The sequence below is a fragment of the Mobula hypostoma genome, chromosome 5, assembly GCF_963921235.1.
Source record: "Mobula hypostoma chromosome 5, sMobHyp1.1, whole genome shotgun sequence".
Lineage (NCBI taxonomy): Eukaryota > Metazoa > Chordata > Chondrichthyes > Myliobatiformes > Myliobatidae > Mobula > Mobula hypostoma.
Window position 1 is genome coordinate 171809799 of NC_086101.1, and position 18610 is coordinate 171828408.

Genomic DNA, 18610 nt, shown 5'->3' on the forward strand with positions numbered 1-18610 from the left:
ATTCCACTGGTTGCCCAAAGGAATATGGTTGTTGGAGGTCAAATAGCTTAGTTTAGAATAGCTTAGAATCCTCAAGGTACAGTACTGTGCAAAAATCTTAGGCACATACATATAGAGAGGATGTCTAAAACTTTTACACAGTACTGTTGTCGTTTTATGTATTGCATTATACTGCTGCCGCAAAAAGAGCAAATTTCATGACACGTGAATGAAGGGAAACCTATTGTGGATTGAGATTGGAAAAGGGACAGTGAGAGTGGAATCATGGTTGGGAAAAGGTGAACAGAGAGGGAAGGGAGCAGATAGCAACAGACAGACATTTTGTATTGATCAATAAACCCATTGTTTGGAATCAAATGACCTTGCATAGTGTCTCAGGGCCGAGTGTATCTGCACCCGTGCCAGTTCCTGCCCCCCCCGCCCCCACTGTGCTCCACCCTCGCCATTCCCAATATCCTTTGCCACCACCAGATTTACAAACTCGCTTTCCACTCCACAGTGAAAATATAGTACTGTGTAAAAGTCTTAGATACCCTAGCTATATATATTTATTTTGACTGTAAGACTTTTCAACAGTACTGTAGTGCCTTTGGCTCAACCATCTTCTTCAATGGCCTTCCTAAAGTCAGGCTTTGTGTTCTCATCGCTGAACATCCCAATGTTCAATTCCACAAAAATGTAAAAAACACAATTCAGATGACGGAGAGGTGAGAGACTGCAGATGCTGTAATCTGGAGAGCAATATTAGTGGGGAAAAAGAATAGATAACGTTTTGGATTAGTCCCTGTGAACATTGAGGCTTAAATAAAAACAGAAAATATTGAGAGCACTCTGGAGATCAGGCAGCATCTCTGGAAAGAACATAAAGGCATTGGAAATAGGAACAGGAGAAGGCCATCTAGCCCAGCGAGCCTGCTCTGCCATTCAATAAGGTCACGGACTCAGCTCCACCTACCTGCCCTTTCTCCATTACCCTAATTTCAATGCTATTCAAATATTTAACCGTCTGAAATATATTTAATGAGGGAACCCCTACTGTTTCCCCGGGCAGAGAACTCCACAGATTGACTACTCTCTGGGAGAGCTAGTTTCTCCTCATCTCTGTCTTAAATCTAATGTCCTGAAGCTCACATTTCAGGTTGAAACCCTTAATTAGAACTGGTATGAGAGTAAACAAGTTGGTCTTAAGTTACAGGGGATATTAGGGAGAGGAGGATAGACAAAGGGGATGAATATCTCTGAAAAAGAAAGGCTGGGGTTACCAACTCTGCAAATGTTGAGTTGTAGCATGCGCCCTGTAGGTCAGGCTGTGCTGAAGGAGAGAGGAAAACTGAGCTGAATTCTTAAGTGGATTGCTCAGTTCTGACACAGACAGGGCAAGTTATATGAGGTTTTAGAAATTGTTATTAAGTGTAAAAGTTGCACTTAAGTGCAAATACCTGCGCATAGACTTTGATGCTACTGTTCATCAAGCTGACATAAGACTTCATTGTAACAGTGCAGGCAGACACAAAACAAAGAAACAGAATAGATCGCCTTAAAAAAGGAAGACCACCAAACACCCAGTGTACAGAGGGAAAAAAACAAATCGTACAAACAAAGTAAGCAAATAGCAGTCAGAACTGAAGTTTACAAAAGTGAGTCCACAGACACGAAGGCAGGTGTCACTACAACCAATTCTGGAGCAGGCAACAGCCGCAGTTCAGCACAGAGCTGAGTAAATGTCGAGGAGTAGCAATCTAAAATGGCCCATCCTTCACCTCCAACCCCAGCACCTGGACCTTTACCATCTGGCCCACCGCTTAAACTATTCAAACCTGGGTCATTCTTTGCTCTCGGCCCGGGTTCTGCCACTTCAGAATGGTCTCAGGCCTTTCTCTTTCCCCTCTTTCCATCCGACTTACTGAGCGTACCCTATGTTTTTCATTATTCACATTCTCTAACTTCCTCCATCAACCCATTGACTAGATATCCTCCATTAAGATTATCTCCATGGCAACCCTAGTCTCACTGTATCAGAGCTATTCCTTTTGTCCAAAAACGTCTATTCCCCATCTTCTCTCCAACTTAAAACTACTTTGTTTTCTTTTTCACAATGTTCTAATGAAGAGGCTTTGACCTGGAACATTAACTCTGTCTCTCTTTCTGGAAGTTCTGTCTGACCTGCTGAGTCTGTACAGCATTTCTGTTTTCATTTCAGATTTCCAGTGTCTGCAGTTTTTGGATTTTCAGCATTAACGTTTGGGCTGATAATTGGCCAATAACCCTTCACCCCACAAAATTGCTCATCAATAATTGTGTCCAATAAAAGAAAACCCAACTATTAACATTCAATGTCATTTTATCACTGAGTTCCCCATAATCTAGTGCCAGGCAATTATTATCTCTGACACAAAAATTAGGTTGGGGTATTTGGGCTGTGAGGTGGACGCAAAGTCGCAGGCGAGAGGGAAGATGCTTGGAAAATGAAATATAATGTGGAGAAATGTGAGATTATCTAACTTTGGTTTTAAAAATAGAAAGATGGGTCATTATCTGATTGGTGAGAAGGGTTTGCAACATACCTGATTGCTCCCACTCAATGGCAGAGATCTAGCTTGAGATCTAATAGTGAATAGAAAATGCTGGAAAAGAGGCAGAATGGTGCATTTGATGAGAGTCATGAAGAAATCTAACTGACTAAATTTGCTCCTGAGATAAGATAAAATTGCCCCTCCCATCTATTTAATATACTTCCTTCCTCCCATCTACATTACTAGATTTACTTCTGACATGGAAGCTGAATCTCAGCCCACTGAGTCAAAGGTTCATTTTATTGTCAAATTATGCAGATACAGTATAACTCTGATATTTGTCTTCTCCAGATAGCCATGAAATACAGAAAGACCATGGGATTGATGGAAGAAAAAACATCAACTCTCACCCCCAACCCCAATCCTGGCTTGAAAAAGAGAAGAAAACTTGCAGACCCCAAAATCCACACCCTGCTGAAAAAAAGCCACAATAGCATCAAATCCTCTCTCCCTTGCAGAAATAATACTGTGAGAGTAACAATCCTTACTCACAGAAAAAACAGTCACAGTAACAATCTCCACTCACAGAAAAAAACAGCAGCAATCCCTGACCCCCTCAACCACAGAGAAAACAGCGACAATAATAATCCCCAACCCCCTCACTCGCAGAAAAAAAAGCGACAATAACAATCTTTACCAATTCATAGTGCAATCCCATCCCTTATTAATTATTCCTGTAACCTATTCTCACAAAATTCCCATCAAATGTCCCTTCACTCTCTTTCTAGGGCAATTTAAAGTGACTAACTTCTCAACACCCAACCCATGTGTTTTTGGAATGTGTGAAGAAACAGGGGCATACAGAGGAAAATTCAAACAGCCGTACAAAAATGTGCAAACTACAGATAGACAGTGCCCAAGGTGAGGATTGAATTCAGACCTGCAGTGCAAACAAGAACAATGAAATTTTGCTGTCCTTAATCCGGGGATCCTGAGTTAGTGAGAAGGTCTTTCCTGCAGTGACAGATGCAATCAGCTAATGGTACAGGAGAGGGATCAGACTCTAGAAACAAACACCACCTGGTGTGTTTAGTTCCTGGTACAATGGAAGAGAAGAAAGACGGTGTTAAAAGGAAGCAAGTGACAGCTGTTTGTCTTTGGGAACAGTACACTACACTATATGATTTACAGCCACAGAATTATATCAACACTTATCTAAATTGGATTTACTTTTCTACACCTGGACAATAGACCATATTCATTTCAGCTTTTCATAATTGATGGCTATAGTGTTTCTTCTGTAATGCTCTGCTTGCCAACTCTTAGGTAAATATTCTATTTAAATCCACCAACTAATAAATACACTCGAGTGGTTTGAAGGTATTTTCAATAGACAAACTGTTACAGGGAAATGGACACAGTTTGAATTCATTTGGAATGTCTGCTTAATGTTGTGATTTGCTAATGCAGTGATTTAATGCATAGGAGGGGGTCTTCGAGACAACATTAGTAAATGCAGATGGTGTTTGATTGCATGGCAGAGATGGGTAATGGCGACATTCATCTCATGGCCAGCTGCATTGGACTTGTTAAATGGGCACCTGGCAGTTTAGGGTCATGTCAAAATGAGGGAGTGCTGGAAGTTGGTGCTTAAATAGACAAATAAAGAGGCACGGTCCAGGTCTGCCTTAAGTAGAACTCGAAAGACCGCTCAGAAAAGTGTCCTGGGAAATCTTCATCTTTCATGTTGTTGTGCCATAGAAAATCAAATTTGTCACACATAGGTCCCACAGAAAAATTCTACTTACTAACCCACCAGTTCCCAAAATGCACCCCACATCCCTTCAGGACTTAGGCAGATCCAATGTTATTCCTTTTCTGCTTTAAAGTTGTGTGTCTTGCTGGATCCAGCCAATGGCAGTTAAGAGCTGATCTCATAACTGTCAGCTCGTATATAGGTCAGACAAGATAGGGATAGCAGATTTTCTGTCCTGAGGAATATAAGTGAACAAGATGGATTTTAAAAAAATATGGTAGCTCTGTAGTCAACTGAACCATTTACATCCCTTTAATATATGATACATACTACTTTTTATTATCAGTGTCCTTAAACCTAATTGTTATACCCTGACGAAGGATCTCAGCCTGAAACGTGGACTGTACCTCTTCCTATAGATACTGCCTGGCCTGCTGCGTTCACCAGCAACTTTTATGGGTGTTGCTTGAAATTCCAGCATCTGCAGATTTCCTCGTGTTTGCGTGTTATACACTTTGGTAACTTTGTGTATGATCTGACAACCTTTCCATTCCTTGCATATCTCCCCACTGAGCTTTACTTGTTTTGTCTATTTCTTACTTATTTACTGCTGTTACGACACTGGTGTTTAGGGCAGCAATGAAGGTCCTCGATCTCTGTCTGTCCATACCATTGCACACAGATGTAGGATTCTTCATGCTGTTTCTGTAACAATTTTGTTTTACTGCTCAGAATTGTTAGCCCTGTGCTGACTCCCCAAACCTGGAGGACTGGTGGATCACTTTTAGTCTGGCCTCTACTCTTTGACCTGTTTGGTGTGGGTGACCCTACCAAGAGCCAAAGCACGAGGCTCTGATTCTAACCAACATAGCACTCTGGGTCATTGAGGCACACAAGCCAACAAACCCTATGTCAAAGTAAGTTGTGGTCCTCTTGGAGTTTGTCTATTTTGGGAGGCCAATATTCCATCTCTTTAGTTAACCTCCACTGTGACCAGGGGCCAACTGATGTTTTTATGTTTAAGTAAATATTCAAAAATGCAGGAGAAAATCCTTCAATATTTACTTACCGAGGCGCTCAATGAATAGTACTTTTGGTTCCAGAAAAGAGAGTTGAGCGCAAAACAACATTCTGCTTCAGTTAGTACTATTAGAAATAAATATTGACCCAGCATGCATTTTGTTTGGTACATAGTTTTCAGGGGAAGTCCTCTTCTGTTTCTAATTCTCATTCATCCCCTTGAAGTTCCTGGTAAGCTACTGTATCTGGTTTTAATTGATAGAGTTAAATGTTAATTTTAGTTTATGGTCTTATAATGTTCTCTTGTAGCTGATTTATTCAGCTTGTGAAGTAATGATAAATTTTATGCCCGATAGCTTCGTCATACCAATATTTATGAGTACAAGGTCAGCTGGGGTCGGGATGGAATCAATCCAAAGCTCAACAGGTCCCACTTTTTTTACACAGAGCATCTGTGTAATGATTTTCGAAAGACCTTCATTGCCCATTTTAACAGGTCAGTGCTTCTGCCTCGCTCTACTGTATCAGAAATTACAATTTTCAATCTATTTCATACGACCATGAGACATAGGAACAGAATTAGGCTATATGGAGTCTGCTCCACTATCCCATCATGGATGATCCCAGATCCCACTCAACCTCATGCACCTGCCTTCTCACCAAATCCTTTGATGCCCAGACCGTCCAGGAAATGATCAACTTCCACCTTAAATATACGCACGGATTTGACCTCCACAACATCTATGGCAGAGCATTCCACAGATTTGCTACTCTTTAGCTAAAAAAAACTCCTCTTTACCTCTGTTCTAAAGGGTTGCCCCTCAATTTTGAGACAGTGCCTTCAAGTGCTGTATGCCACCAGCATAGGAAACAGCCTCTCGACGTCCGCCCTATCTTGTCCTTTCAACATTCAGTGGGTTTCAAAGAGATCCCCCTGCATTCTTCTAAATTTCAGTGAGTACAGGCCCAAAGCTGCCAAACACTCCGCATGTGGAATTGAACCTTCTTCATTCCTAGAATCACCCTTGTGAGTCTCCTCTGGACTCTCTCCAATGGCAATATATCCTTTCTGAGATATGGAGCCCAAAACTGCTGACAATACTCCAAGTGTGGCCTGACTAGTGTCTTATAAAGGCTCAGCATTATCTCCTCACTTTTATATCCTATTCCCCTTGAAATAAATGCCAACCTTGCATTTGCCTTCTTTACCATAGACTCAACCTGTGAATTAACCTTCCGGGAGTCTTGCATGAGGATTCCTAAGCCTCTTTGCATCTCTTCTCTCTATTTAGATAATAGTCTGCATTATTGTCCCTTTTAACAAAATGCATTATCATACATTTCCCAACACTGTATTCCATCTGCCACATTTTTGTACATTCTTCCACTTTGTCTAAGTCCTGCTGCAATTGCATTGCTTCCTCAGCGCTACCTACCCTTCCACCTATCTTAGTATCATCTGCAACTTTGCCACAAAGCCATCAATTCCATTATCTAAATCTGTGACAAGCAATGTGAAAAGTGGCAGTCCCAAAACTGACCCCTGAGGAACACCACTCGTCACCGACAGCCAACCAGAAAAGGCCGCTTTTATCCCCTCTCGCTGCCTCCTGCTTGTCAACCATTCCTCTATCCATGCCAGTATTTTTCCTGTTACGCCATAGGATTTTATCCCATTAAGCAGCCTCATGTGGCACCTTATCAAATGCCTTCTGAAAATCCAAGTAAATGACATCTCCTGCCTCTCCTTTGTCCATCCTGCGTGTTGCTTCCTTGAAGAACTCTAACAAATTTGTCAGGCAAGATTTCCCCTTACAGAAACAATGCTGACTTTGACTTATCATTAGTCTCCAAGCACCTCGAAATCTCATTCTTAATCATAGACTCCAACACATTGCCAACCACTGAGGTTAGGCTAACTGGCCTATAATTTCCTTTCTTTTGCAATCGTCCAGTCATCCAGGGCCATGCCCAAATCAAGTGATTCTTGAAAGATCATGACCAATGCATCTGTTATTTCTTCTGCAACCTCTCTCAGGACTCTGGGATGTAGTCCATCTGGTCCAGGTGGCTCATCCATTTTAAGACCTTTAAGTTTGCCTAGCACTTTTTTCTTTGTAATAGCAATGGCACTCACTCCTGCTCCCTGACACTTACGGACCTCTCGCACACTGCTAGTGTCTTCCACAGTGAAGACAGATTCAAAGTACCCATTACGTTTATATGCCATTTCTTTGTCCCCCATTACCAGCATCATTTTCCAGTGGTCCAATATCAACTCTCACCTCTCTTTTACTCTTTGCATAACTGAAAAAACTTTTGGTTTCCTGCTTTATATTATTAGCTAGTCTGCTCTCATATTTCATCTTTTCCCTTCTTATGGCTTTTTAAGTTAACTTTTGTTGGATCATCCAATCATCCAACTTCCCACTCACTTTTGCTACTTTATACGCCCTTTCCTTGGCTTTTATGCAGTCCTTAACTTCCTTTGTTAGCCACTGCCATTTGAGAACTTCTTCCTCCATGGAACACATGTATCGTGCGCCTTGTGAACTATTCCCAGAAACTTCAGTCATCTCTGCTCTGCCGTCAACCCCGTCAATATCCTCCTCCAATCCATCTGGGCAAGTTCCTCTCTCGTGCCTCTGTAATTCTCTTTATTCCATTGTGATGCTGATACTTGTGAGTTATGCTTCTCCCTCTCAAATTGCAGTATGAATTCAATCATATTATGATAACTGCCTCCTAAGGATTCCTTTATGTTAAGCTCCCTAATAAGATCTGGGTTATCACACGGCACAAGATTCCCCTTTCCCGAATAGGCTCAAGCACAGCTGCTCTAAGAAGCCATCTCATAGGCATACAACAAATTCTCTCTCTTGCGATCTGACTTCAACGTGGTTTTCCCATCTTAACCCTATATCTCGGTTACTATTTGGAGGCCCATATATGATTCCCATCACAGTTCTTTTTTTTAACCCTTGCAACTCAGTGATGCCCACAATATCGTACTGACCAATCTCTAATTGCGCCACATGTTCATCCTCCTTATTCCAAATGCTACGCGCATTTAAATACAGCACCTTTAGTCCAGCATTCTTCGTCCTTTTGAATTTTGCCTCTGTGGCACAATTTAACTCTTTGCTGTGTCTGCATTTGTATCCAGTCATCGGCTTGTCCTTATTTACATTCACGTTATACCTGTCATCTACTTGTAAAGCTACTGGCTCATCCTCAACTCTATCATCCTGATTCCCATCCCCCTGCCATATTAGTATAAACCACTACCAACGGCTGTATTAAATTTGCCCGCAAGAATATTGGTCCCCTTTGGATTCACATCCTCAGATTTCCTGAGGATGTACTGTATATTTCAAGCCTAATTGCATCACAATGTCACAGTTGTGTAACGTTCTCCGTTGGCTTCGGGTTCAAGGATCAATTTGAATTGCCATATACATCGACATGTATTAGGAACTTGCTATGGTATGTTGGCGTGACATGCAACAAAAAACAACAACATTCAACAATTATAAGAATAAAGTATTATATAAAATAAGCTTAGAGTTTAAAGTGTGAAAATAGAATAAAATGTTCATAAATAATAAAAATTTCATTAGAACTAAATTCCAGGAGCAGAGAATACACAGTCAGTGCATTTTTAACCTGTGAACTAAAGAACAATTTTCTCTTGACTCATTTTTACTTAATATTAGAAGTGATTTATTGTTCAAGTTGATGACTTGCCCTTCAGATGTTGCATTTCAAATGAATCCAAGGGGGCATGGGGAACTGAATAAGCACACAAGGATGGATTGTACTAATCAGTTTTGATAAACATGAGTGGCAGAGCAAGTAAGGGGCACAAACATTGGCATTGTCCTGTCAGACTAAATGGCCTGTTTGTGTGCCAAAGATTCTTTATGAAAACAGCCCTTCTGACTGCTGCCCTACATTTTCAGTGCCTTGCTAGAATTTGAATAACAATTAGAATATATCAGGATACACATTTATCATTGAAATACCCTTGTTCTTGCAAAACTGGAGTGATATTTCCAAAGCTTAGTGTGTCCAATGGCCAACACATAAAATGCTCTTTATAAAATCCAATGAGAACTCTGATTTACATAGGTAAAACTTTTTTTAGAAGAGAAGGCTTTGCTCTTGATTCAAACCCGTATTTCTGTGCATCTGTGGCAGTAATTGCATAGATCAAAAACCACTGGCAATTATTCTAATTGGTAACCAAATTAATATTGCTCGTGAACCCCCATTATAAAGGGTTAGGGTTAAGAACAGAAAATTCACCAAATTAAGTAAAAAGGTCAGCATTCAAGATTGAAGCCTATGCCTTGGACATACTGAAGAATGGTGAAAATCATCTTAAAATGAAATGTTCTTTATGTTTCACAAAATGGTAATTTTGTCCTTATAACTGCATCAGACTATTTTATATGTGCTTCTTCTGTAAAATAAGGGGTTTTTCTGTGAACATCCTTTTAAATTATAACTACATTTCTAATGTATATAAAATATTAATATAAAAAGTTCTCCCCACTGTTATTTGTAATTGTGGAGAATTGTATCTTCAGAGCATTCTTCTCGTATGATTTGAAGACTCATTAGTTAAAAAACCTCAGTGTTCTACAAATGCTTCCTCCTGATAAATGTGAATCCTTTGTGCGAGATCAAAGGCATGCTTCTAACAGAAACAAACCAATTCTTGGGTGGCAATATGTCTGGGACGTCATTCAGACATGTTAGAAGTTAAGAGCAAACTCTTGTGATTTTCATTCAATCATCTTCGGGTGGGATGGAAGGGAGAAACCAGAATTGATGCCTAGCTTATCATTTCTCATTACATATTACATATAATATACAGTATGAAATCAGCATGAGTTATGCAAACAAAACATTAAAAATATTTTTGAAAATATAATTAGTCAATATTAAACCATTTCCACTCAGTGGGAAAAGTATGAGTGGGTGCATAAGTTGACACCACCATTTATTCACCTCTGTTTAGGTATGGGATCACTACCCACCACAGAAACAAGGGATCTCACTGAAATAGTAGTTCAGTGATTGAAGAGTGGTGATGTGGGCTACATAGTCTCTGACCTACCATCAAACATTTTGCATGGCCAGGATCCTTATTAAAGGTTCTTGGTCTCAAGGGCATCACTCCTTAAACCCACTGTTCATTCAAGCCTCTACATCCCCAATTCTGTGCTTCATTTAAAATTATTTCTTGTGGGAGAGGTTCAGATCATGATCATTTTGCTGAATGTCTGACTAATTAAACTTATCTTCTGCTATTTAGTAGATAAATATTTTATCTGGTTTTGGCAAGAGTGCTTGATTTTGTGCTTCCAGGCAGAATAATAGTTTGGCATGGACTAGGTGGGCCAAGGGGCCCATTTCTGTGCTGTCATGTTTGATGACTCTAAATTTGGCTCAATATTTTATATAGATTGATGAAATACATTGTGCTAACTATTCAACCTTCAACATTTTCCTCAAAGGACGGTTAGCTCACAGGATGCTGAGATACTGCCAGGGGCAGAAAGTAGCTGCAACACAGCCAAGAGCTGGGCCCAGGAGGAGATGCTGGAGCATGTGCAGCATTGTCACACACTGTGAGTCTTTCAGAGATTTTATGGATTATATCAGTGACTAATAACTTCATAATGCCTAGTCTTTAAAACAGAGCTGATTCGGAGCTCAGATGTTTAACGAACTTCATTGGAATGCACCATAGGAACAGGTCTACCAATAGCAAAATTCCTCAAACCATTGGTGAGAAACCATCAACATTGCCTCAGGAAAGTCTTCCAATTCCATTGGCAAGATAAGCAAACCAGTACTAGTGCTCACACTCAGCACCAATGGGCAGTCCATATCATGTCCATGTCTGACACTAGATAACACTCCACACCAAGTTCCATCATGACAGAAATTTTCCAGGAAGTAAGAATAATACTTAAAAGATGTTTGCAGTGTTCCTTGAAAAGAAAATTTGTTATCCTTTATGAAATTTGCTCGCCTGCGATGGGTCCAAATGGAGAAAAAAGCATCCGGGAAGATGTTGATCCCCTGGGATCTCTAAAGCATGGGTTCCCAACCCAATTTCCCTCGGGATCAATAAAGTTTATCTATCTATCTATCTATTTTACTAATGCCATTAAGCAAAGGGTTCATGTACCCAGGTTGGGAACTCCTGCTCTAAAGGGATGAGTTCATGTCGAGATCCTGTATCCGGACTGGAACAAGGTTTCGACCAGAAGTGAGGCAATAAAGAAAGGGAAAATAAGCTATTAAAATAAATGAACACAAAATATAAAAGCAAATTGTAGGAGTTCTTATAATTATGATGCAGAAGAAGGCTGGCTAATGTGAACATAGGTCCCTTGGAAGGTGCAAAGGGGGGACTAATACAGGTTAATGTGGAAATGGCCAAGGTTTTGGATTACTACTTTGTGTTGGTCTTCATGGTGGTGGACACACCAAGCATGCAAAAGAGAGATTTATAGATGTGATAGGAGTTGAGGACATCAATGGAATTTCTGTTACTAAATATACAGAGCTGAGCAACCTGGTGGGCCTAAAGGTAAACAGTCCTCTGGTCCTGATGGAATACATCCCAGGGTTGAAAGAAATGGTGGAAGCTCTAGTAGAGGCATTTGTGATAATTTACCAAAATTCTCTGGACTCTGGGCAGATCCTGATGGATTGGAAGACAACAAATATGTTACCACCGTTTAAAAAGGTTGTAGGCGTAAGGCAGATAACTATAGGCATCATACATCAAAGTTGCTGGTGAACGCAGCAGGCCAGGCAGCATCTATAGGAAGAGGCGCAGTCGACGTTTCAGGCTGACTCTCACAACTATCTGGACTATTCCTCTTCTCACCCTGTCTCTTGCAAAAACGCCATCCCCTTCTCGCAATTCCTCCGTCTCCGCCGCATCTGCTCTCAGGATGAGGCTTTTCATTCTAGGACGAGGGAGATGTCTTCATTTTTTAAAGAAAGGGGCTTCCCTTCCTCCACTATCAACTCTGCTCTTAAACGCATCTCCCCCATTTCACGTACATCTGCTCTCACTCCATCCTCCCACCACCCCACTAGGAATAGGGTTCCCCTGGTCCTCACCTACCACCCCACCAGCCTCCGGGTCCAACATATTATTCTCCGTAACTTCCGCCACCTCCAACGGGATCCCACCACTAAGCATATCTTTCCCTCCCCGCCTCTCTCTGCATTCCGCAGGGATCGCTCCCTACACAACTCCCTTGTCCATTCGTCCCCCCCATCCCTCCCCACTGATCTCCCTGCTGGCACTTATCCGTGTAAGCGGAACAAGTGCTACACATGCCCTTACACTTCCTCCCTTACCACCATTCAGGGCCCCAAACAGTCCTTCCAGGTGAGGCATCACTTCACCTGTGAGTCGACTGGGGTGATATACTGCGTCCGGTGCTCCCGATGTGGCCTTTTATATATTGGTGAGACCCGACGCAGACTGGGAGACCGCTTTGCTGAACATCTACACTCTGTCCGCCAGAGAAAGCAGGATCTCCCAGTGGCCACACATTTTAATTCCACATCCCATTCCCATTCTGACATGTCTATCCACGGCCTCCTCTACTGTAAAGATGAAGCCACACTCAGGTTGGAGGAACAACACCTTATATTCCGTCTGGGTAGCCTCCAACCTGATGGCATGAACATTGACTTCTCTAACTTCCGCTAGGCCCCACCTCCCCCTCGTACCCCATCTGTTTCTCTTTTTAATGCACACATTCTTTCTCTCACTCTCCTTTTTCTCCCTCTGTCCCTCTGAATATACCTCTTGCCCATCCTCTGGGTCACCCCCCCCCCCGTCTTTCTTCCCGGACCTCCTGTCCCATGATCCTCTCGTATCCCCTTCTGCCTATCACCTGTCCAGCTCTCGGCTCCATCCCTCCCCCTCCTGTCTTCTCCTATCATTTTGCATCTCCCCCTCCCCCTCCAGCTTTCAAATCCCTTACTCACTCTTCCTTCAGTTAGTCCTGACGAAGGGTCTCGGCCTGAAACGTCGACTGCGCCTCTTCCTATAGATGCTGCCTGGCCTGCTGCGTTCACCAGCAACTTTGATGTATGTTGCTTGAATTTCCAGCATCTGCAGAATTCCTGTTGTTAACTATAGGCATGTTAGCTTGATGTCTCTAGTTGGGAAAATGTTTGAAATTATCATTAAGTAAGAAATAACAAGACCTGCAAATGGAAGTGGCTCCTTCAGGCAAACTCAGAATGCATTCAGCATCTTGTTTGCTAAACTTACTGGAGTTCCTTGAGGAAATAACAAGCAGAGTGGATTAAGGGGAACAGGTGGATGTTGCATACTTAGATTTCCAGAAGGTGTACAATAAGGTATGACATAAGGAATTTATCAATAAGATAAGGTGCATGGAGTTGGGGGTACTGTATTGGCATGGATCAGAATCAGGTCTATTGTCACTGACATACATCACAAAATTTGTGGCAATGGTACAGTGCAAGATAGAAGATTAGTTGATCAATAGAAGGCAGAGAGGTAGAATAAATGGGTGTTTCTCTGGTTGGCAATCTGGTGAGCAGAGTGCCGCAGATTATTCATGATACTGTAGGTATTAACAAGTTGGAAGAGGGGACTGAGTGTTTGCTGATGCAAGTAAGTTGAGTGGAAAAGCAAATTGTGCAGAGGAAGCAAAGTCTGAAGAGGAATATAGATGGGCAAAGGTCTGGCAGATGCAGTACAATGTTGGCAAATATGAGGTCATCCACTTTGGAAGGAAAAGTAGAAGATCAGATTATTATTTAAATGGTAAATAATAATAGAACATAGAATAGTACAGCACAGTGCAGGCCCTTCAGCCCATAATGTTGTGCCGACCCTTAAACCCTGCCTCCCATATAAGCCCCCACCTTAAATTGCTCCATATACCTGTCTAGTAGTCTCTAAAATTTCACTAATGTATCTGCCTCCACCACTGACTCAGGCAGTGCATTCCAAGCACCAACCACTCTCTGAGTAAAAAACCTTCCTCTAATATCCCCCTTGAACTTCCCACCCCTTACCTTAAAGCCATGTCCTCTTGTTTTGAGCTGTGGTGCCCTGGGGAAGAGGCGCTGGCTATCCACTCTATCTATTCCTCTTATTATCTTGTACACCTCTATCATGTCTCATCTCATCCTCCTTCTCTCCAGAGAGTAAAGCCCTAGCTCCCTTAATCTCTGATCATAATGCATACTTTCTAAACCAGGCACCATCCTGGTAAATCTCCTCTGTACCCTTTCTAATGCTTCCACATCCTTCCTATAGTGAGGCAACCAGAACTGGATACAGTACTCCAAGTGCGGCCTAACCAGAGTTTTATAGAGCTGCATCATTACCTCGCGACTCTTAAACTCGATCCCTTGACTTATGAAGGCTAACACCCCATAAGCTTTCTTAACCACCCAATCTACCTGTGAGGCAACTTTCAGGGATCTGTGGACCTGTACACCCAGATCCCTCTGCTCCTCCACACTATCAAGTATCCTGCCATTTACTTTGTACTCTGCCTTGGAGTTTGTCCTTCCAAAGTGTACCACCTCACACTTCTCCGGGTTGAACTCCATCTGCCACTTCTCAGCCCACTTCTGCATCCTATCAATGTCTCTCTGCAATCTTTGACAATCCTCTACACTATCTACAACACCACCAACCTTTGTGTCGTCTGCAAACTTGCCAACCCAATCAAATAGAATTTTGGCCTTCATTGCTACAGAGATTGAATTTGAGGGCGGGGTAGTTATGTTACAAGCTATAAGACATACGTAGAACATTAGGCCATTTGGTTCATCAAGTCTCCTCCATCATTTGAACATAGCTAATTTAATATCTCTCTCAACCCCACTCTCATGCCTTCACTGCCGTAACTTTTGATGCTCTTATTAATCAAGAACATATCAACCTCTGCTTTAAATATACCCAATGACTTGGCCTCCACAATCCTTAGTGTCAATCAATTCCACAGATTCGCCACCCTCTGGCTAAAGAAATTCCTCCTCATCGCTGTTCTAAAGGAATGTCCTTCTTTTCTGAGTTTAACCCCACTGATGACAAATTCTCCACCTATAGAAAGCATCCTCTGCATATCCACTCTATCTAGACCTTTCAATATATATTATGCTGCAAATGTACAAGATACTAGGGAGGCTGCACCTGGAGTAGATGGCTTTGTGGCAAAGTTTGCAGATGATACGAAGATGAGTGGAGGGGTAGGTAGTACTGAGGAAGCAATGCAATTGCAGCAGGACTTAGACAAATTGGAAGAATGTGCAAAAAGGTGGCAGATGGAATACAGGGTTGGGAAATTTATGATAACGCATGTTGGTAGAAGGAACAATAGTGCAGACTATTATATAAATGGGGAGAAAATTCAAACATCAGAGGTGCAGAGGGACTTAGGAGTCCTCATGCAAGACTCTTAGAAGGTTAATTTACAGGTTGAGTCTGTGGTAAAGAAGGCAAATGCAATGTTTTAAGGGGAATAGAATATAAAGCAAGAAGGTAATGCTGAGGCTTTATAAGACACTAGTCAAGCCACACTTGGAATATTGTCAACAGTTTTGGGTCCCATATCTCAGAAAGGATGTATTGTCATTGGAGAGACCAGAGGAGGTTAACGAGGATTATTCCAAGAATGAAGGGGTTAACATATGAGGAGCATTTGGCAACTTTGGGCCTGTACTCACTGGAATTTAGAAGAATGCGGGGGGATCTCATTGAAACTTACTGAATGTTGAAAGGAGTAGATAGGGTGGATGTGGGGAGGATGTTTCCTATGCTGGGGTTATCCAGCACTGGAGGGCACAGACTCAAAATTGAGGGGCGACCTTTTGGAACAGAGGTAAGGAGGAATTTTTTTTGTCAGAGTGGTGAATCTGTGGAATGGTCTGCAACAAACTGCAGTTGAGGCCATATTCGTGGGTATATTTAAGACGGAAGTTGATGGTTTCCGATCGGTCAGGACATCAAAGGATATGGTGAGAAGGTAGGTGTATGGGGTTGAGTGGGATCTGGGATCAGCCATGATGGAATGGCAGAGCAGACTCAATGGGCTGAATGGCCTAATTCTGCCCCTATGCCTTATGGAGTAGTGCATCTGGTTCTGGTCTCATTACCCGAAATTAGATATACTGATTTTGAAGGCAGTGCAAAGGAGATTCACCAGGATGATTCCATAGATGAGGGAGTTAGACTCTGAGGAGAGATTGAGTCACCTGGGACTATACTCACTGGATTTCAGAAGAATGAACGGAACTTACAAAAACATATAAAATTATGAAAGGAATAGGCAAGATAGAGGCAGGAATGTTGTTTCCACTGTAGGTGTGTAACTGTGGCCATAGTCTCAAGTTTCAAAGGGTAGATTTAGGATGGAAATGAAGATGAACCTTATTTTTTCCAGAGAATAGTGAATCTCTGGAATTCTCTGCCCAGGGAAGCAGTAGAGGGTACCTCATTAAATACATTTAAAACATAGATAGATTTTTGCATAGTGGTGGAATATAGGGTTATGGGGAAAAGGCAAGTCAGTGGAGCTGAATCCACAGCCATATCAGCCGTGATCTTATTGAATGGTGTAGCAGGCTTGACAGGCCAGATGGCCTACTCCCATTCCTGCTTCTCAAATTCTTATATTCAGGCAGCATCTGTGGAAGGAGAAACAGAATTAATATTTCGACTTCAATAGTCGTAGGTTATTGAAGTTGCGAGCTATAACTATTTCTCCTTCTACAAATGCTGCCTGTGCTGCTGAGTATTTCCACTATTTTTTGGTTGTATTTCATATTACCAGCTTTACTTCAGTGAATAGTTAGTAGTTAACTGGATATCTTGTTGCTTGCACACAACTCCTTGTGGAATTCAAAGGATGTCATTAATTATGAGGCAGAAGCTTTTGTGACTGGTGTAATTTGAGACATAATTTGAGAGGAATCAGGAATCAGGACAATATATGGTTACTTAGCTCTAGGAAACCAGACAACGTATGGTTACTTTGGTCTGTTGGATTAGGTTTAGAATTGATATTTTTCTTCCTTAGTTTAACTTTCCTATGCTTGCTTGTAATTTTATATAATCACCGACATGTACATGTAATTGTTCAGCGGATTTGCCAGTCATTACAGTACAGTTGCTTCTGTATTTTTCTAGAATCTTATTAGTTTTCAGTAGCAAGTGTAATGCCCTATGAATCTGGCTATTTTATATGTTAAATGTTAGCACTGGAATTGCTGTTATCCCTAATCTATGTATGATGACCACAAATGCCTTTCTTTTTTCTTTTCTTTGTTCTTTCGGCTCCTCGTTCATTCTTCATTCTTGTAATACGAAATAAAATTGCTTAGTAATAAGTTTTATGCCTAATTCTCGACTTCCAAAGAACCTTGGATCACAAAAGCATCAGGATCCAACAACTTGGCATAGTCAGTATGGAGGAACAAAGAGAAGAAGTGTTGAGAGACCAAAGTAAAATCTATGACTACTTTGTAGTCTGGTATTTGTTCCCTCGACTCTTCTTGTTCTTCTTTGATCTTGTGACAATGAATAAAATGTTACCAAGACCGTAAGCGGCAAGTTTTATGTCTCATTCTGGACTTGCTAAGAACCTTTAGATTACAAAAGCGTCAGGATCCAACAGCTCCTAATCTCATTGAAGAGGGTGCACTCTTTCATGAAAAACATCTGCGTAAGCTGTTTTGTCATGGTGCCAGTGGAAATCAGGACATTTGCAAAAATTCATGATGTAATGAGCATTAAAAGTTGTTGCACTGACACAGTTAGCGGCTGTTGTCATATCGTAGTCAATTTATTTCAAAATGCACGTGTTGCTTTTCTAAGAGTGAAAAACTACTTAATTTCAAATATAGTTTTGCCTTAATAATTAATAATATCAAAGCTATACATTTTACATTAGTGTTTAATTGAAGATTGCTATAAGCCTTAGTGCAGTTTATTGTTTGATGAAATGAATGTCACCTTGACAATTCTTTTAAATAGAGCCCTCTGTATCAAAAGTTTTGGTCCAGTATTGTCCCAATTGAAAGGTTTATTGTTATAAATCTTTTCCAAGGGCATCATTTTTCATTGGAAGAGAAACTTCCTTGCTTAGCCTGAAGGAATGTCTGCAACAGTCGAAACAAAGACCGATTGTACTTCTTGGGGAAGCGGGATGCGGCAAGAGTGCTCTTGTTGCCAAGGCATCCATCCTGTCCTCCGAATGGATCTCAGGGTAAGTGCCAGATCCTCAAT

At 41.4% G+C, this 18610-nt stretch overlaps 1 protein-coding gene across 1 annotated transcript in view; it reads left to right on the top strand.

Moving 5' to 3' along the window:
- LOC134346351 (NACHT and WD repeat domain-containing protein 2) overlaps positions 1 to 18610 on the top strand; it is a 30585-nt gene extending 11975 nt beyond the window's left edge. Inside the window, exons 6-8 of the mRNA XM_063047699.1 lie at positions 5646 to 5785; positions 10815 to 10928; positions 18432 to 18610. Coding sequence (XP_062903769.1) covers positions 5646 to 5785; positions 10815 to 10928; positions 18432 to 18594 — 417 coding nt within the window. The 3' untranslated portion in view covers positions 18595 to 18610. The remainder of the gene's footprint in view (positions 1 to 5645; positions 5786 to 10814; positions 10929 to 18431) is intronic.